Genomic DNA, 20,904 nt, shown 5'->3' with positions numbered 1-20,904 from the left:
CTCACCAGCCCCTCGGGCTGCTTTTAAACAACTCATATCATTATTAAAAAGGAATTTCACATTGGCCAACATGAAATGCTTTTTATGGTAAAGACCCCCTCCATCCGAAGGGGCTGGGGAATGAATGTCCCCTGTGGTAGACTATGCATAGGAGAGGTGGTGGCTTCATTTATTCCATCACAGGGAGAAAGCTGGCCTCTGGATATAACATAAAAGCCCTGAGAATAAAAAGGGGACAATCCACAGGAAGTTTAGAGTCACACAGGGGAGGGCTCTGTAGGGAAGGTCAGTATGCCTGGGTCGGGGAGTCTGAGAGAGAGAGCACAATTTTTAGAAGCACAGTAGCAGGCATCACTACTGGCACGTCTCCTACCTCCAGATACTTCTAGAAATTCAAGGTAATGGCTCTAGAGCAGGTGTGGAAAAGTCTGGTGGTGAGAAGGCTCAGCCTGTGCTGGTCATCAAGGCCGAGGACCTAAGTTCCATCCCTGGGACCCACATGGTGGGCAGAGAGAACCAGCTCTGTGGAGTTGTGCTGTGATCCTCCTGTGGGTTTGCATGCTTGTGTGTGCACACTCATAAATAAATAAATTCAAAGCAAACAAACAAATACAGGTGGGAAGCCAGTCAATATCATCCCAGCCCCAGGAGGCTGAGGCAGGGTTGCCATTGGTGTCAGGGCAGCATGGCTACACAAACTTTGTTGCAAGCAAGCAAGCAAGCAAGCAAGCAAGCAAGCAAGTAGCAATGCTATTAAAACAAATTAAAAATGGAGAGAAGCAAAGCAAGAGAACACTTTAGAAAGAAAAGAAGAAGGCAGCGTGTCATGGAACAGTCCCATCTTGGGAAAGGGCCAACAGAGTGAGCAGCCCGTGCTGGCTCTGTCCCCACCCTGACCCCATTAGCAGGGCTTACCTCCAAGAAGGCATTCATTTGCTTCTGGACCCTGTTCACAAATCTCCACTGGATGACTAAGCTGCGAGAGAAAAAGGCACACACTTACTCACCCCTGTCGTCCACTGATACTAGTTTTCTTATGCCTGGGGCCTGCTGCTCCTTTCGAGGGATGAACAGAGAACCCTGAACAACAGGGTGAGGCAGGAATCAGCTTGCTTGGGCACACCCACTGTGAAGCCCTGCATTCCTTTAAGAGCCACCACCACACCATCATGAGACATTCATGCTCTGAGGTTGCCAAGAACATAGTGGGTCTCCCGGGCCTATTTCAGACCTCAGGGGATCAAAGTGCTCCACAGATGTGAAGAGATGGTGGTCTGGAGACATGACTTGTTGGTTAAGAGCACTGGCCGCTCTTCCAGCGGACCTGGGTTTGACTTCTAGCACCCACGTGGTAGCTCACAATTGTCTGTAACCCTAGTCTTGTGGGATCTGATGCTCTTCTTGCCTCCAAGGACACCAGCCACACACTGGTACTCAGACATATATTCAGGCAGAACTCCCATACACATAAAAAAAAAAAAAAAGTAAAGATCTCTTAATTAAAAAAAAAAAGTCAGGATGTGATCACTCATATCCACTCATATTCCTGCAAGTGAATGGTACGCACATGGTTGTTAAGGGTATATTATCATACCATATATTACACACACTGAGATTTTAGAAAAAAAATTGAGAGAGGGCCTGCCTGCCCAGTGCTGAGGTTAAAGGTGTGTGCTACTGCGTCTGGCCCACACTAACACTTGTTAATACTGAAGACGAATGGAATCAACCATTTGTTCCCCAGCAAGAGGCTGAGGTTACATTGAGACACAGCAACTATCAGATCGACTTAGCATGTTTGCAATATTTCCCTCAGTTTCCAGCATGGAAAGCAAGTCAGAGGACAGAAAACACACACACACACACACACACACACACACACACACACGGCAATCCCTAATTCTACCCCATTAGTATCTGACATTTCCACGGCTGCAATTCTGAATTTCAGACAAGCTATCCATCCCTGAAGAGGATCTGGCACGCTACTATAATGTGCCCTTTCTTTTGGCTGCTGTAGTTCACAGAAGCCGTGAGAGAGGGCGAATTTCCTTCCCACATTTAACAGCCTAGGAGTCCAAGCAAAAAAGACATTTCTTTTGTTTAAATGAGAAGCCAGGTGTGGTGGTGCACACCTTTAACTGCAGCAGACGGATCTCTGTGAATTTGAGGCCAGCCTGGCCTACAGAGTGAGTTCTAGGATAGTCAGAGCTGCATAATAGAGAGATCCTGTCTCCAAAACAAACAAACAAACAAACAAAATGACAGTAAGTTCACATTCTCAGTATGCACAAGCAGTTTTGGAAAGGACTGGGGAGATGGCTCAATTGCTCAAGTGCTTGCCATGCGAATATAAGGACCTGACTTCTGGGCCCCAACACCCATGGAAGAAACCAAAAAAGCCAGGCACAGGGGTGTGCTCCTTCTGCATAGAGGTGGAGACAGCAAATCCACAGAGCACACTGGATAGGCTACCTGGCTGAATTGATGAGCTCTGGGTTCAGTGAAAGTCTCTGTTTCCAAAAATAAGAATAGGATGAACAGTGACTGAGGAAGACAGGACACTGACCTCTGTCCCCTCCCCATGCCTGCACAACTGCAGACACAGAGGCGCACACACAGCACATACACACGCACTCGAGCAAAATGTGATAAGTACGTGCATACGTACTCAATGTATTCTCGTTTGTTCTCATTGGTTACCATTATTTCTGACCCGTTGGGCTTCAGATCCACTTGGTATGTCTGGGATTAGAGAAAAAAAACAAAACAATAGTCAATAACAGGAAGCTCTTTAAATTATTACTGATTTACATCTTACTATAGAAGAGAAGTGTAGCTTATTCAAAAATATTTTCCGGCAATGGGCTCTGTGTTCAGGAAAGTATCCAATGAACCCTTTGACCTGTGCCAAGACCCATGCATTTAACGATGTTACCATTAGAGGCAGAATATTTTATGGTTGTTTATGGGTTTTAATTATTTTTCATACATTAGCAACAGTGAAGAAGAGCAACATTTTCATGTGGTACTCATTTATAAAGAAATTCATTATGAGCCGGGCAGTGGTGATGCATGCCTGTAATCCCAGCATCAGGAGGCAGAGACAGGTAGATTTCTGAGCTTGAGTATGGCCTGGTCTACAGAGGGAGCTCCAGGCCAGCCTAGGCTACACAGAGAAACCCTGTCTTGAAAAAAACAAAAAAATAACAACAACAAAACACACAAAAAAAAAACCAAACAAAAAACCCAACCCAACCCAAACCAAAAAGAAAACCCCATAAAACAACCAACCAAAACAAACAAACAAACACCCCCCAAAACAATAAACAAACCCACCAACCAACCAACCCTAAAAAACATATTATGTTCAAGGTGAAAAAAATAAACACCAGAGAATATCCATCAAGACCACAGAGATCCAAATTCCAATCAACCATCGTCCCAGAGATGCAAATTCTAGAATTCTGTTTGTTACAAGAAATTAAGTTACTCAAAGAAGTATTCATGGAATTTCTTTCAAGCGGCCAAAATATAAGAACTTAAAAAAACAAAACAAACAAAACTCAATAAATCATCATCATTACCATCACCATCATCATCACCATCACCACCATCATCATCATCAACAACAACAACAACAACAACAAAACCAAGTAGAAAGAAAGGACAGAAAGACGCACACTTACTTAAGACAGAGATCATTTGTTAGTTTTATAAGCTGTCAGAGGTCAGCTCTCCTCCTAACATGTGGGTCTCTAGATCTGTATCCATTCTCTCCTTTTGGTAACAGTTTCTCAGAAATTATGTTAAAGGAAAAATAACATATACAGCACACACGCACATAGGTTTTTCCCAGGGCTGTACAGTTGATGCTCTATATTCCAGGATTGTCAGTTTTATATAGCAAATATCAAAGCAGACTATGTAGCCACCAAAAGGGCAAAAATAAAATATACAGAACATCTGTAAGGTGACATTTGTTGTAGTCATTAAATCAGCACAGAATATTTACTGATGTAGGAAGGCTTTTATAGCGCATCTCATTCTACTTCCATAAACAAACACAAGCAAACCTGTGGGCGTGCACAGACCAATGCAGGAAGACACAAGGAAAAATTCTCACTGAGGTGGTGGAATCGTGAGAGACATATATTTTTGTATGCTTTTATTATGTTGGCTTAATTATTTTTATTAAGAATCAATTAAGCTGGTAGAATTGCTTTTGAAAGAAAGAGACTAGACTATTCACATTAAATAATGAGGCCGTGGCAACAAGGTGAGACAAGGGTGGCTATGCCAACTGGGTCCTCTGTCAGGTGGCCGAGAGCACACATGCACACCCAGCAAGGTATTTTACCTTCCCCTTCTTGAACCTCTGGACAACAGCAGCTACTGCTGCTTCTTTTTGCCCCTTTTATTGGATGTTTTCTTTATTTACATTTCAAATGTTATGCCCTTTCCCAGATTCCCTCCTTCTTACAAACACCCTATTACATCCTCCCTCCCCCTTCTAGGAGGGGGTTCCTCCACCCACCCATCCACTCCCACCTCCCCACCCTCGATTCCCCTACACTGGGGCATCTATGGAGCCTTCATAGGACCAAGGACCTCTCCTTCCATTGATGCATGACAAGGCCATCCTCTGCTACATATGCAGCTGGAGCCATGTGTACTCCTTTGTTGGTGGCTTAGTCCCTGGGATTTCTGGGCAGTTTGGTTGGTTGGTATTGTTGCTCTTCCTATGGGGTTGCAAATCCCTTCAACTCCTTCAGTCCCTTCTCTAACTCCTCTATTAGGGACCCCGTGCTCAGTACAATGGTTGGCTGCTAACATCCGCCTCTGTATAAGGCTCTGGCAGGGCCTCTCAGGAGACTGCCATATGAGGCTCCTTTCAGCATGCACTTCTTGGCATCCACAACAGTGCCTGGGTTTGGTGCAGCTTCTTAGTTAATGGGAGCATTGTCACTTGTGTTACTGGTCGCCAGGGATGATGTTCTGAGCACTTCCAAGGGTCCCATTCCAACACAAACTCTAACTGCGCAGTGAGACACAATAACGCCACAGCCAGGAGGCATGTCCCTATTACCTAGGTCCCATCCCAGGGAAGTGGCTGACTTTTGGCATTTGGGGGGCCATCAGCTGATTTTGAGTCAGAATGAGCTGCAGAGGTGAAACACAGGTATTATCCTGCCAAGGCCTACCATTAATTAGATGACAACTACATTTGGGTGTGTACTATATCTGCTCATGAGGCATGCAGTAGGCGTATATATTATGAGCAGTGCATGGAAGACACTAAGACAAGGTGCTTCAAGCTGCTTATGGTTTACAGACAGCCCATGACTAGGAGGAGGGTAGGAAAGGCGCTAAGACAGAGAGAATGCATGGCTCTGGAGACAGCACATAGTACTGGCAATACCGTGGCACCAAGACACATATATGGGCATGCTAAGAGGGCCATTACATGTAAAGCTGAGGGAGGGTGTGTCAGACAGTGAGGTGAGGACTGGGTAGTGTGAGAATGTAAGGGGTCATGACCTTTATAAGTTGTAAGGACACCGAAGGTGACAGGAAGCTCGCATGCATTTCAGGAACATCACGGATGAAAAACCCTTGGGGGGGGGTGCAGTGGAGAGAGGTTTGGGACAAGGAATGAGATGGGAAATTGAAAGAACGGCCAGAAGCTGTTGGAACACCAGAGCTATAAAGCAAGGCTGGTAAAGGCCAGAGAGGGAAGCAGAGAGGAGAAACCACAGAGGTAAGAGTCGCTAGGACAAAGGGACACGCCAGGAACTGGGAGCCTCAAAAATCACACCTCCCCTTCACCACTGAGGAGAGAGACTACCGTAGAGACAGACAGGAGGCAAAGGCTGCACCACTAGGAGCCCGGGCTCTTTGGGAGGAGCCATAAGGTGGTGGCTGAACACAGCACAATTGGAGAAGATATGGGTCACAGGCAGGGGACAGTGATGGAGCTGCAAATGGGATGAGGTCATATGGGTGGAGTGGGTGGGGCTAGAAAGAAACAGGCAGAGGGTCAGTGGTAGGACAGCCCTGTGAGCAGAGCCACAAGAGAAAGCATGGATGGCCAGTGCCTCTAGGCCCTTCCCAGAGGGAGTGCAGAGAATCAAAGGAGACAGGAAGGACTGTGAGGAGCCAGGAAGGCCCTATGCTCAGAGGTGGAGGGCCATGACAAGCCTTCTCCCTGCCCTGTGACAAGGTCCCCAGTCACAGGAACAGTAGGCGCTGTCTGTGGGGTTCTTGGGCATGAAGCATCAACATAGGGTGTGACAAGGGCGGGGATGACTAGTGAGGTATAACATAAAGTCACAAGGTTCCTTCTCTCCGGGTCCTGACTTTGTTCTATGAACCTCCTCAGGCCTGGGAAGGACAATAGAGTCCTCCAGGTCTTTCCGCTGCCAGCACCTAGGGCTGGCTTCCTGCTCCAATGTATGGAATGCAGGTAAAAATGTAGCTCGGATAATTCCACGATCATGTCCTCAGTCTGCAACCCCACAGTTTCACTCATTGCTTCCCACTTCACTGCATCAGCGTGTTCCCCCTCTGTGATCCTCTAAGATTTCTCTAACCTGGGAGGCCAGCAGGTAGTGGGCTGGCCTGATGCTGCTTGTATTCTAATGCTAATATGGGGCCCCCAAGACTGGTTGCCCCAGAGAGTCCATGTGTAAATACTAAGTAACCCTGCCCCAGAGTTATTTCTGATTGGTAAATAAAGATGCCAACAGCCAATAGCTGGGCAGAAGAGATATATAGATGGGGTTTAGGTTTCATTTAGGGTTAGAGGAGGACCACAAGGAGAAGAAGAAGGTGCAAGAGGAAGAAAGAAGCCACCATGGGTTAGCTGAGCCATAAAAGCATGGCCGTAAGGGCTGGCCAATTGGGAGTTCAGAGCAGCCCAGATGAAACATGGCGAGTAATAACTCAGGGTTATAGATAGGAAAGTAGATTGTAATAGCATGGAGGGTAGATACCTGCACAGCTCTTGTGCTGTTTAAGGCTTATTGTAAGTATAAAGGTTGTGTGTGTCTTTTATCTGGGAACTAAAAGGGTCCAAGGTGGGGTAGAAACCCTGGGTTGGAATTAAATAATTTCTACATCACCAGGGAGCTGAATTCCTGACTTTACCTCTCAGTCCGAGCCACAAACACCTGTCTCCATCCTCCCTCAAGCCATGCAGATCAAGATTTCCCCATGGCAGTCCTACTGTGAGCTCTCCTCAGTTCATCCCAAGGCCGGGCAGAGACTGGAATCATGTCTGGGCTTTTGTGTAGATGTATACCACCTTGAAGATACCTCCTGAGAAATACTGTCACCAGGGGACAACTAACCCCAAGTTTCCATATTTAAGATGTACACAGCCTTAGATTCTGACAGTAACCACCAAGATCCCAAACAGGTGACTTCCACTCTGGAAGTAACTATGATAAATCCACACTGACTGGTGATATAGGGAAGAACAGTAAAACCAAACCAAACAACCCCCAGCGCGTAAGAGTCACATCATAACAACAGAGCCATAGAGGAAAAAGTCTTGGTGTCCTGGCTCATCACTGGTACCTGACCAGATGTGGACCCACTAAAGTGAACACTCACACTGCTTTCTGAAGAACCTCTATTCCAGACACAAAGTTAAAAATGACTTTTAGAACTGGGGATGCTAGTTGAGACCCCACCAGCATTTAGAATTTACTAGCTTTGCAAGGAAACAGGAAATTCTATGATAGGGAACCTGGTGTCCTGGCATGCCAGCCAAATGCTGCTCACCGTGCTGCTGACAGCTGAAAGTCTGTGTGGCTGTTTCTAACTGTCTAGCCATGCTGTCCTATAGCCCACGGCAAAGGGACACGAGCCACAGGAGCCGGATGAACCCACATACCTGCCCAAAGTTCTCTTCGTCTATGCAGAACATGAGGTCAAGTTCCGTGGGGTCGTTTTCTAAGATCCACTTCAAAGAGTTGTAGTACTCGCTGTCCTATCGGAATGACACAGAGAGGAAACGTAAGAATTTTAAAATCTGTCTGGCTCCTTTATGAATAAATTCATTCTAATGTAATTCCATGCCCAATGTCCAAGGGCGATGCTACTCAGGGAGTCTGCTCTAACAAAACCACTTCCCGCTTACTTACTTAGAGATTATTTTGTGTCTATGTACGTGTGTGTGTGTGTGTGTGTGTGTGTGTGTGTGTGTGTATGTGTGTGTATGTGTGCCCATGTGTTCAGGTGAGAGCCTCAGGAGCTGGTGATATAGGCAGCTGGTTGTTGGCCATGCTAGGAACCTAATTCCTAGGTCTTCTACAAGAGCAGCATGCACTCTTAACCATTGAGCCATCTCTCTAGCCCCATCTTCCCACTAATGTAAAACATAAGATCTGTAGAAAGTGACTTCCCCTGTTCTCTACTGTGAAGGCCACCTGCTTGGGAGGGGAGTTAGAGCAGCTGGAGAGTTAAGGGGCCTTGTTTGGGAACCCCACAGTGGTCTCCAACTCCTCTTCCTGATCCAGCATCCAGGAGCTGGGATTATAGCCTGGCTATGCGTTGTTTGTGGCCACAGCATGCCTGCCTCAGGTCCACACAGAATTTAACACACCGACTTCCTGTCTTCTCAGAGTCTACTATCAGAGACCACGTAGGACAGTGTTCTAACTAAACATCATACATTTTTGTGCTCTGTCCTTTCCTGTTTCTTCAGTGTTCTTTGCCCATTAATTTAAGTAAAAAGCAGAGCTGTGTTTTAGAAGAGAGTAGCCGTGAGGCTATCAGGTCCCTTCTGCTCATGCCCAAAGTCTCCATTGCTAGGAATATGACAGGCTCAAAGGAGACTGAAAATTATATGCACATCACATTTAAAACACGAATGCTCTGCTGGGAGAGCAGAGATGGCTCAGCAGTTAAGAATGTGCGCTGCTCTTTGGGGGATCCAAGGTTGATCCTTGGCACCCACACTGGGTAGCTCACAAGCCCCTGTAACTCCAGCTCCAGGGAAACTCTGATGCCTCTGGTCTCTATGGGCACCGGTGCTCCTTGGCATGTGCCACTGCCCTAATACATAGTAATTAAAATAACAAAATAATAACAAACTCCCCCAAACACTAGTGGCCGGTAGGAACCACAGACTTGGGCGTTAAGAACAATTTCCAGCATAGTGTTGAACACCTCGAGTCCCAACACTTGAGTAGAGGCCGGAGGACTGTGTGTTCTAAGCCAAGCTAGACCCCATACACAGTGATAATCCCCTCTTGACCCCCTTCCTTCACTGAGGGTTGGGAGCGCACAGAAGCAATTTCTGTGCTCTTAGACTCCTCAGGATAGCACAGCAGAAAGCATTGACAAAGGGGAGGCTCGAAGGGAAACTGAGACTGAGCTGAGATTACAGACGCCAGCCAGTCTGCAGAGGTCACAGAGTCCAGAGTGCAATAGTCGCCTCTCCCCTCCCGCAGCACCGAGCAGAAGCACAGAGTGAGCTCTGGCTGGCATCATGGGCATCACTTACATTCACAGCTCTGCCCAAGACACACACAGTCCATGTACCAGTGGGGCCGAGGGATGCACAGCTTTCTAACTCAAGTGACCACATGAAAACAGAGCTATAATTCTTCTACAAGAACAAAAATGTAGCTAGTGCACATAGGCCAGTATGCATGTGTACACTTATGTATATGCACAGGAGCACATACACATACAAACACACATACACACACATACACACGCACAGATACACACATATACACACATGCACACACATACACACAAGTACACATAAACACACATACACACACAAACATACACACATACATACACGCACACATGCACATGCATACTATATACACACACACATACACATACACACTCACACAGACACACACACATACACTACAGAGTATACATAAGTAGAGTCCTCTGAAAAGAAGGGCATGTTTTGTTTTGTAGAAGATCTTTCCTTGCCAAGAACAGTCAGTCCAGGTAAGCAGCAAGCACCAGGCCCTGTGAGCGCCAGCCTGTCCAACACTCATCCCACGCTCCCATTCTGCAGCTGTCACTAATTCCTGTGTCGAGACGACCATGTCTAGATGACTATTGTTTTGGCCTTGCCTCCACCACTTCTATGAAGGCATAAAACAGAAGGTGGAATCTTGTCACACTTTAGATGGGGAGCAAGGCTACGGCGGGCTTCAGGTGCCCCTCAGGTTTAATCTGCTCATCAAGTCTCAGCTCGTTAAGTGGGAATTGAGACTTAGGCGTACCTACCTTATACCTTAAGTACCATGTTTTTTTTTTTTTTTTTTCAGAAACCAACCGTAATTTGCTTATTATAGAAATCGGGAGATCAATTAAATTTCAAGCAAGTGATTCCTCCCTCTTGTTCATGTGAAGTACCTATGTTCCGCATGACTGTACCTATGACAACAGCTGTGACTGCAAACACAGCTCCTGACACCATGCACATGGCGAGGCGGCCTGTGATGGCTACAGGACACGCTGCTTTTACTCACCACGGACTCCATGTCGTTCAGTGTTATCTGCTTCCCCAGCATCATCTTGTAGAATGGCCGAATGAAGAATCCTGAAATACGGCAAAAACTTGGTTGACTTTTAAGCCCCTGATACCCCTAAGTATCTGCAAATGGAATCAAAGAATGAACTGCTTTCCATGTAAATGGGAGGTCATGACTGAAAGGCCAAGGACCTGGTGCAGTAACCCATGAGCAAGTGAGGAGGGAACAAGTGGTTAGTTTTAGCGGTTAACCTGAGATAATCTAGGATTACCCAGAGAACAGTGGTTAGTTTTAGTGGTTAACCTTATCTGTGACAGTCTCAGGTGAAGGAAGATCTAGCCCATTGCCGGTGGCACCATTCCCCAGAAAGGTGTCCTGATCACGCTAAGAGAGAACAATGTGCTTATTCTCTCTATGCTCTTACCTGTGTAGATAACGTGTGTGCGTGACCAGCTGCTTGGGTTCCTGCCTTGACTTCTCCTAACGATGAAAAGTAACTAACTTGGAACGCTAATCTGAATAAGCCCTTCTCCCCAAGTTGCTTTTTGTAAGGATATTTTATCCTAACAGAAATAAAACTCAAGAAGAGGATCTAGGAAGCAGTGGAGGGTAGGGAGAAGGGCATCTGTACTAAGAGATGATTTAACAGCAGATGGAAATGGCCTCCAGGTGGCAACAAACAAGCTCTGGGCCAAGCCAGAGACTGAGATAACAAGGCTTAGAAGAACTGTGTTGGCAGAGGGCCGTTATGCAAGTACAGTGTCTTAAGGAGGCTGAGCCAGAGAGATGACTTCTCCTGGGGCAGTGCTGAGTCAATGGGGTCAGAACACTGGTGTTGACAGAGGCCCCTGTGCAGTCTTGTGCAATTGTCCACAAGGGTTACCCAAGGCACAGGGAAGCCATGGCAGAGAAGACTCCCCCACTGGGTAGATGTCTTTTTGGAAGCCCATCCACAGGAAGGCAGCACTTTGCCACTAGATGTGGGGCCCCAGGGCCCTGCAGTATAGTGTATCTTCTTTTTGTCTCAGTGTAGTCCCAGGGCCACAGATGGCACACTTCAGTGTCTAGTGAGGTGAAGGCATGAAGCTGACCATGGGGGCTGCCAACAGGGCATTCATATGCTGAGAAACTGAAGACCCGTGGATTCCTGACTTGTGTGTTCTCATCTATGGGAACCACCCAGTAATCTCTTGTCTCCATCCACCTTTGCCTCTCTCCATTTTTCCCACTGCAGGGCTGTGTGCTGGCTAGTCCAGGTTCCCCTGACACAAACCTGGCTTCTGATGCTTCCGGGACACTCGGCCCAAGGTAAAGTGCTTGCCAAACCAGGGAAACTGACCAATGTGTCCTTTCTGTTTGCCTCCCTCACTTCTAAGTCTCTTTACTTTTCTCCATTAAATATGAGTCCAGGACCATATTTTACACATATCTATATTCCCCTATTGCAACTAACGGCGTCTTCTTGCTTGGTGGAAGATAAATGACTGACATAAGCAACGGAGGGAGCTGAAGTACAAAGTGAGCTGCATCACCTAGTGATGACAGAGTCAGGAAGAAGTGCTTGCTGTATACAAATGCAGAGGTCAGGGTCAGAAATGAGTGCTTACTGTATACATGCACACAAGGGGCAAGGGCCAGAAAGAAGCACTTACTACATACATACACACCTGGACAGAGTCAGAAAGAAGTGCTTATTGTATACACACATGAACAGAAAATCGGAAGCAAGTACCAACTACACACACACTTGAAGAGTGAATCAAAAAGGAGCATGCACCGTATGTATCCAGGGACAGATAAAGTCAGAAACAGTGTCCGCCCCCACCCTCTCTTGCAAAATAAAATATTGGTAACAGAGAATCACAATTAGCTAGCCATTAGTATTACAAATATGTTGAAAGAAAAGTTTGGAGTAGCTCAAGCCCTGAAAAGGCAATTAGCCACATCCCCTTGCAAATAGCCCTCTCTACCATAGCTGAGAGGATTCACCCCTTCACCCATTTTACACCCATGTTTAAAATTTTCTAATGATTTTGTGCTCGCTGATGGTTTCTGCAGTGTCCTCTCACGAAAGGGCAGCGCTTTTAAAACTGCCAAGACCACCAGAAATCTGTCTAACAGGCTTTGGTCCACTCAGGTGGAGGTTTGAGTCCTTGATTCTTATGCCCTGGAGTTCTGTATTTCCCCTCAAGGACAGAACCTCTCCAGGTTCTGTCTTCTTCAGAAGACACTCTAGGGCTAAGGCCTTAGCTGAGTGATAATGTTACTCTGAAATCATTAAAAACTGATTTCGGGGGGGAAAATGGAGCAAGAGCAGGCTGCTGGCGGATGAGATCATTTTAATTGACTTTACAATTAAAATTTCCATCTGTCAGCTGGATCGAGCTCTCAGCAGAGGAACGTTGTCCTGAAAACCTCATGGAACAACTTATTCGTCACACTTAACAGTTACACACATGAGCACAGATAGATGCTTTGTCTTTCAAGACTATATCAGAAGTTACCACTGTTAGGGGGGAAACAGCAACCAGCATACTGTAGGCTGGGGTTCTGAGTCAGGGAGGGAGACACTGGGTTCAACCTCCTGAGGAAAACCAGCTACAGAAAATCAGTGACACCCTTACTATCCACACGTGGGCTCAGACACTGGACTGCAGACCCACACGATTGCAGACCCACAAACAGAAACTGCCTTATTTTCATTACCACAAGATTTTGGAGTAACATACCATCTAAGAGTTTCCCATGAAACACCGCTAGGCCAGCAACTCTTCCAATGAAGGTGAAATAGGACAAATGGTCTTCATTACAGAGGCCCGAGTTGGGATTGATCTGAAGTGTGTAGTTGTCCCTTTGGGGAGGAAAAGAGAAAAGTCCAGTCATACTTAAATGAAAGAAATCCAAGAAGCTGAACTCCCCTTTGCCACCCATTGCTTCATTTTACAGTGCATGGGCAACCTTGGGGACTTCGTGGCAACCGATATGAACTAGGGAATGTAACCCACCAGTCAGCCACGCCTTTCTGTAATTGACAGTTACGGGTCACTGGAGCAGGCAAAGCTATGGAAACTGCTTACGGTCAGCTAACTTTTATCTACAGAAATGTCACTTTTAGGGATGGCTGCTCAGTCACAAAGCACTTGCCTTGCAAACCTGGGGCTTTCGGTTTGATCCTCAGGACACAATTTTTTTAAAAGCTGGGTGTGACAGCTCACACTTGCAATTCCAGGGCTCAGGAAGTTGAAAGAGATGGGTCCCTGAAGGCTTTCTGGCTGCCTAGCTTTCTGGCAAGTTCCAGGCCAGTGAGAGACTGTCTTAAAAACAAGGTGAGGATGCCTGTGGTTGTCCTTTGGTCCTCATATGTACACGCATGCAAGTGCATTCGCACCTACAAATGCACACATGCACATACATACAGACACATACACAATGCCAATTTCAAGTGGGTCAACCAGATATCTTGAGAAGGGAACCCTCCCAGTGGTAAGGGGTGTGCAGATACCCTCCAGCACACAAGCTCTGCTGTAGATGGTTTCTGTGAGCAAAAGTTAATTCCTCTGAGAGGCTTTTGATCTGGGAATTTTCCCTAAAGGTTCATCTCTTGGTTTACCTGATCTCAAGAGCTCTGGGGAAAACCCCGTGTCCACAATGCAACCCCCAGAGCACACTCTGTGGTCCCCATTGGCCTTACAATCATGAGGCTGAGGGGCTTTCAACTAGGCAGCACAGAGTGATTGGGGGGGGGGTATCTAGGAGATGTAGGGAGAGGTCAGGACCTTGGCTCCTCCTCTTTCTACCTCAGTGGTGGCTTCTCTCAGAAGCCTCCCTAAGAACCTCACTAACCAAGGCTAGGTCAACTGGAGACTGTCCCGAGGCAGCCTTCTAAATGAGCTCCAGCATACAGGTGCCAGGAGGAAGGTGTAGGAGAAGCCACATCAACTGAGGTCTACTCTGGAGCAATGCTAAATCTTTTGCCAAGATCGACTGTTCTATTGGGAGTTCAAGATCGGCCTCGTGCTCTCGAGCATTCTCAGCCTGGAGACAATAGGAGCCAACTGTTTGCTGAGAAAACAATTCAGTTTGCCTTCAGTTCCCTTGCCAGGCAATGATGAATCCCCATGTAAGGCAAAGCCTGGTCCTTCTACTATGGGACCAGGGCACTGGCCTTTGTATCCCAAGCATGGGTCTTCACATCCTCATGCCTTGCCTTTTAAGTAGTGTGACTTCAAAAATGATTCGTGGTCATATGCCTCTGAATTCTGGCACTAACAAACTTTTCCCTTATATCGCTATAGTTGAAAACTGCCTTGCTCCCTCTATAATCACCTGACATAATTTCAGTTTCAGTTCTGTGAGCCAAACTGACAACAGAAGAATCAGTTTCAGGCGTTCACAGTGTACAGTGCTTCACTATGTTGGATTAGAACTTGGTTTTAGACTTGTTAGGGTGGTAGGGTAGGGAGGGACTGAAATATCAAATGGGTGAGTTTCTTGTCTTTTAATTATATGTTAAATTCCTTAAGGAGAAAACTACACCAGCTGCAGAGAGGGGCACACAGCGCAAATGTCTTCCGTGCACTTACGTGGCAGAGTACTCGAAGAGGCCATAGTAGGGGTTAAACATCTCTTTGGACAGTAAGAAGAACCATTCTCTGGCCACGCCCCCATAGTCCAGGCCTTTCTCTGATTCAAACTCAATCCACAGTCTAGCCTTTAGGACATCAGGTCTCTTTACAGACATGATCCTCCGATAGGATTCTTCAAATATGTTGTTTCTGTGAAGTTTCATTTCAAACCTGTTTGGAATATCAGCCTAGATGAAAGATGAAAAGACAAGTTCATGATCATATGGTACACCACATACACACACACACACACACACACACACACACATGCTCCTGCCTTCCAGGAAAATAGCCAAAGGGCAGAAGCAATGGTGGCCTTCAGATAAATGTGCAGTGACAGCTGGCTCCTGAGAGTCTCCCCTTTATAGGTTTGCCCTCTCAGAGAGGGAGAACCTCCCTGTGTCAAGATGGGACACAGCGAAGCAGCCATTCAGAGCTGCTCAGGCTGAATCACCCACATAATCTTCAGGAGAACACCTGCTGAGCCCATAAACTCATCCTTACCACTATGGAGACAAGGGCACTTCCCCCCACAGGCATCTTGGAATGCTGGTTCAGTCAAATAAAGAAAGAAGACTTAATCCCATGTAATCAAACCTTTATAACCTCCAGGCAAGCTGGAACTGGTCTTCTCTGGTAGAAACTGCAGTGGGGAGATGCAAGGCATGCTATGCTGCCTGCAAGTTCATGGTGCTATCGTGGGGAGTGGGGGCCAGCATCCTACTAAGTTTGGGCAGAACATCCATGAACCCAGAGTTGACTGAATGTAACCCAGCACGTGAGTGAGGTGTGCAGACAGCCTTCTGCAAGGAAGAATGAGGTCCAGGCTAGCCTTGCTTACATGCACAATAGCCACGGAGCTGCTAGTCACTGGAGGACACAGGACAACTCACAAAGAAACACTACTGTAAGTGCCAATGTGAGCTTCGAGGACAAAAAGTCTTTGGTTATGAATGAAGAACTTGAGTCACAACCATGGGACAGAAGACAGATTCTGAGTGAGCATAGAAGTGACCAGTACTTCTTTACCACAGGCCAAAGCTCAGACCTAGAACATCAACTGGGGGGGAGCAGACAGAGGGTGGCAGTCTCAGGCAAGGGAAGAATTATATTAGGGCTCATACTTTCTTTGGCTTGAGGCATCAATTTTCTGGGCAAAATGAGAGCAAAACTAAGATCCATACCGGAGGTAATGAACACAAAAGACACAAGGTTGGGGGCGGGGAGGCATGCCAAGCTCAAGCACAGCTGTCAACTCAGCACTGTCGGTATAAACTTTCCAGCGTCCCTTGGTTGTAAAATGTTGTTGTTCATGATGACAATAATCACACTTGGGCTCAACACTACCAAGTACTATAATTATGTGTTGTAAAAATATACCTTGTTAAAATATGTACGTTAGTTATATGGTTAAAATTGCACCCCAGACATAAAGAGGTGTAATTCAATGTGGTCTCCCCCAGATTTCTTGACTTTGGTCTTCTTTTCTGTTCCGCAAGAATCATATGATGATCTAACGTATCACATGAGAAATTGCCCTTCCAGTGATTTGATAATAACACTGGGCTAGTCTTCACTTATCATTTCTGTTAAAAGGAAAATCCAGATCAAAGATCTGGGTGGGCCAAAGGGCATGAAAAAGGAAGTGTGCACACACAAGTCACAAGCATGCTGTTCTCAGTGAGCTAACGGGTGATGGGAACAGGCTACAACAGAGCTTTCGGAAGGCGTCATTACTCACAGGCTTCTTTAATTTCTTCCTAAAGTAGTCGTATTTCTGCTTAAACTCTCTGGAGTACGGAACAGCCTGCAAGAGAAATCCAGATGCACAGATAATGTAAGCATATGCCTGAACTCTTATGTGTAGCGAGCCAATGTTGGCAATGTTTCATGGACCACAAAACCTTAAATACTCATATTCCGTGTTTTCTACAGAAAACTGGCATAATGTCTGCACAGGAAAGGACCAAGTCTCAGATGGAATGAGAGCTAGTCGGCACAACAGCACACTCGTAGCCAAGGAAACTCTTAGGATCACACAGCACAAACTAGATACCTGTTCTATGTGGATTTTGCCAGAGTATGAGTCAGGGTAACCCACAGAGATACACGGATACAAAGCGTCTTTATATGAGTATCACTTCCTCCTCCTGAAGGTGAGTGTTAGTGGATGTGGCAATTTAACACACAACCCCAAGTGATAAATACTGCTCATTTAAAAAGTCTTTATGGGGAGCCATGCATATTACCCATGCTACTGATTTATGACTCAGGAGGAGGCAGAGGCAGGACCACCCTGAACGATATATCAAGATGCTGTCTCAAAACAGGAAGCAATGGGGGCATGATCCATCCCTAGCATCACGAGACTAACAGCAACAACGCAACACAAATGAACTTGTGGAGAAATGCCATAAACAGAAAGGGCAGTAGACTGATAACCTCTTTCAAGGAGGGGGAAGTCTACATAAACGGCAAAGTCTTTTGAAAAGAGTTAGACGAAGGAGTCACAAAGTTTGCCTTTTACTTGATGTCCTGGTTGGCTTCGCTGTCTACTTGAGTAATTTCCTGAATCAGATTGGTGTATGTCTGCCTAGGGATTGATTGTCTTGGTTGTCAGTTTTTATAGGTGGGCTTAGATAGCTGTGGGCAGCCCCATTCCCAGGGAAGGTGATTCTGGGTTGTATGGGGAGGCTAGCTAAGGCATGAGCCTGTGTGAGCCAGCATGCAGCATCCCTCAGCTTCCTCCCTTGATGGCCTGTATCCGGAATGTAAGTTCCTCCGGGTGGCTTTGGGCCAAGTTATTTATCACTGTAAAAGAAATGAAACCAGAACACTTATGAAAGAATTCGTTTAAACTCAAACACCTTCTCTGTGGAAAAACAAAATGGCCCACCGGGGTGAGCTCAAGGTCTCAGTGAGATACAAGTCTGGAAAAGTTTTGATAGCCTGTCTAGGTGACACCTGAGAGGCTAAGGCAAAGGGTCGTGAATTTGAGACCAGCCTGGGCCACTTAATAAGACCCTGACTCAGAAGTAAACAGCACGTTGAAAGTTCTTGTATGTCTTGTATGTTCTTGTAAGTAGGTGGCAAAGTAGTATTTGAACAAGGCTATTTAAGTCACCTTTATAAGCTTCATTATGACGTGACCTGGAGTCCAACCACTGCCTGGAGGTGACTGTATAGGTCTGTGATTCATTTACGAACCAAAGTGGACTGATCTTGCATACAATACAATACAATGATTGTATCAGCAACTGCCTCAGTCAGAGCAACTCATTGCCTTTTAGCAAACTTATGAACTTGGCCATGGTGTACCCAACCCTCAGCCAAGCATCCCCAGATTCCAGCACCTTTCATCATGCCTGGTCCTGCCCACAGAGAGACAGAGTGAAGAGCAAAACCTCTGTCGTTTGCATTCTGTTTTAAGGCATGATCACACAGCATCCCCCACCCCCCGCCCCCCCGCCTCCCGCCTCAAAGCAATGAAGACATTCTATTCATACATGATGCTTGAGAACATTCTAGAGACAGTTCACAAGGTCTATGGTCTTCCTTCTGTGTGCAGGCATGTTTTCACATGGCTTTGTGATGAGCCTGAGAGCCGACCACTCTTCCCATGCATTTCGGACAGAGTTATATCTGAGGAAGTCCTGTATGACTTTCTTTTTTTTTTTTTTTTAAATGTTCAGGTAGCACTGAAACAAATAGCTGATACCTTCAGATTTTTAATGTCAGTTGCACAGAAAGATCATGCTCTCCCAAAAGGAGATATTCTGGACACCTAAAGCAAACCCATTGACACAAAAATTGGAAAAGTTGGAGTTTCTTTATGGTTCAGTTATAGACTGTATTATTTCCCAGACCTCCATATAACCTGTATTCATTTTGGCTTCTCCATTCCAACTCACTATGTAGCTTTGCTTTTTTTTTTTTTTTTGATTTTTAATATTTTTATTACATATTTTCCTCAATTACATTTCCAATGCTATCCCAAAAGTCCCCCATAGCGCCCCCCACTTCCTTACCCACCCATTCCCATTCTTTTGGCCCTGGCATTCCCCTATATTGGGACATATAAAGTTTGCAAGTCCAATGGGCCTCTCTTTCCATTGATGGCCTTTCAACACTTGCTAGTACATAGACAGCCACCAGCAGGAGAACAAGAACAGTGGATTTTAACATGAACTAATGTGGTCTCTGTTCTATCAGCACTACATTCCATCTCAGACACAGTCTAACACGAGCTAAGGTGACGTCATCATGACCTCTGTTCTCTCAGCACTACATCCTGTCACAAACAACATTCTCTTCACATCTGGGTGGTGCTGACCGTCTCTTCCTGGTGCCTCAGTCATCTAGTAGCAAGTATTTTCAAAGTTCTCACTGCCTGGCACTTTAAGTGCTTAAAAAAAAAAAAAAAAGACAACATAAAACAAAGTCCTTTCCCAGTTCCCTCCTGGAGCTCATGGTGGTAGAAGGCCACAGTAGGAAAGGTAGTAGGAAAGTAGGTAATTAGAAAGGCAAGCCAGGGAATCAGCCTAGATATCCTGCAACAGATGAATGAAGAAATGAATGCATGCATGCATGTATACAAATGCCAGAATGAAAACCACTACTTAGTACAATTAATCCAAAAAAGAATGGATAGAGGTAGGAGTTAAGAAGGGGAAAGCTGATAGAGATTGGGGGGGGGGGCTTATTTTGTGGGAGCCTAGGGAAGGCAGCTCTGAGGTACCTCTGAGCAGAAATGAGAGAGATGGATGAAACAGATGGGGAACAGTGACCATGAAGCCCCAAGGAGGCATTTGGACGGCACTGTTGGTTAGATTAACTGTGATTGAGATCAGGGGTTAGAGGTGGGGGAGGCAGGGGCGCCACTCACCTCCCATTTTTTCATGCCAGCTTAGACAGACTCTATCAGCAGCTAGCTTCACGATATGTCCTCATCACTGAAAACCTTTTCCTCATTTATGGAAGATGAGTCTGACTTGGAACACTGCCTCCCCTATCATATGGTGACTCCATTTAAATTCTTTCGTGTGTGTATATATTTTTGGAAGCCTCTACAGTCGTAGGTTTCCATATGGTTTTTCAAAGAATCTTTAGTCTCTCCCCACACTTCTCCCGCTGTGCCCTGCTCTTTCACCCCTCCCCCATTCAATCCTATTCTAGTTTCCCCTTTATCTCTCCCCTTCCTTGTGGGATCTTTTCTTCCCTTTCCACTTACTGGGTTATTTCAATTGAACACACACACTGAAAGTTTAAAAGCTAAGACCCACAGACTAAGATTCCATGCCATTGGCTTTGGGGGTCTGGGTTACCTCGGGATGAATGGCTCTAGCTCCATTCATCTACTTGCAAATTATTATTTTCCTTAACAGCTGTTTAATATTCCACTGTGTAAATGCACCACATTTTCATTAGTCATTCATCAGTCAACGGACATTTCTGTCGCTCCCAATGTCTGGCTGTTATGAACAGAGCGGCAGTGAACACGGATGAGCGAGTGTCTCAGTAGTTAGAGGTAGAGTCCTTTGGGTGTATGCCCGAGAGTGTTAGAGGTGGACCTGGAGGAAGACCGATTCTCAGCTTCCTGAGGGACCCCATACTGATTTCATAGCAACTGTACAAGCTGGCAGTCTTAACAGCAGTGGATGACTGCCCCTTTTCCCACAGCCTCACCAACATGGGCTGTCATTTATTTACTGACCTCGCCTATCCCGACTAGGGTAAGATGAAATCTAAAAGTAGTTTTAGTT

At 45.9% G+C, this 20,904-nt stretch overlaps 1 protein-coding gene across 13 annotated transcripts in view; it reads right to left on the bottom strand.

Moving 5' to 3' along the window:
* Nucleotides 1-20,904, bottom strand: part of Nedd4l (NEDD4 like E3 ubiquitin protein ligase) — a 324,332-nt gene that overhangs the window by 6,154 nt on the left and 297,274 nt on the right. For all 13 annotated transcript variants that reach the window (XM_029471742.2, XM_021151067.3, XM_029471743.2 and 10 more), the window contains 7 exons: nucleotides 16,884-16,949; nucleotides 15,101-15,330; nucleotides 13,247-13,368; nucleotides 10,515-10,585; nucleotides 7,901-7,996; nucleotides 2,672-2,745; nucleotides 916-976 (listed from right to left, as the gene is read on the bottom strand). In XM_029471742.2, coding sequence (XP_029327602.1) covers nucleotides 916-976; nucleotides 2,672-2,745; nucleotides 7,901-7,996; nucleotides 10,515-10,585; nucleotides 13,247-13,368; nucleotides 15,101-15,330; nucleotides 16,884-16,949 — 720 coding nt within the window. The remainder of the gene's footprint in view (nucleotides 1-915; nucleotides 977-2,671; nucleotides 2,746-7,900; nucleotides 7,997-10,514; nucleotides 10,586-13,246; nucleotides 13,369-15,100; nucleotides 15,331-16,883; nucleotides 16,950-20,904) is intronic.

The sequence above is a fragment of the Mus caroli genome, unplaced genomic scaffold (assembly GCF_978045245.1).
Source record: "Mus caroli unplaced genomic scaffold, Mus_caroli_1 scaffold_19, whole genome shotgun sequence".
In the NCBI taxonomy this organism is placed as follows: Eukaryota; Metazoa; Chordata; class Mammalia; order Rodentia; family Muridae; genus Mus; species Mus caroli.
The sequence above is the reverse complement of the archived record's forward strand: the minus strand, read 5'-3'. Positions and strand labels throughout refer to the sequence as shown.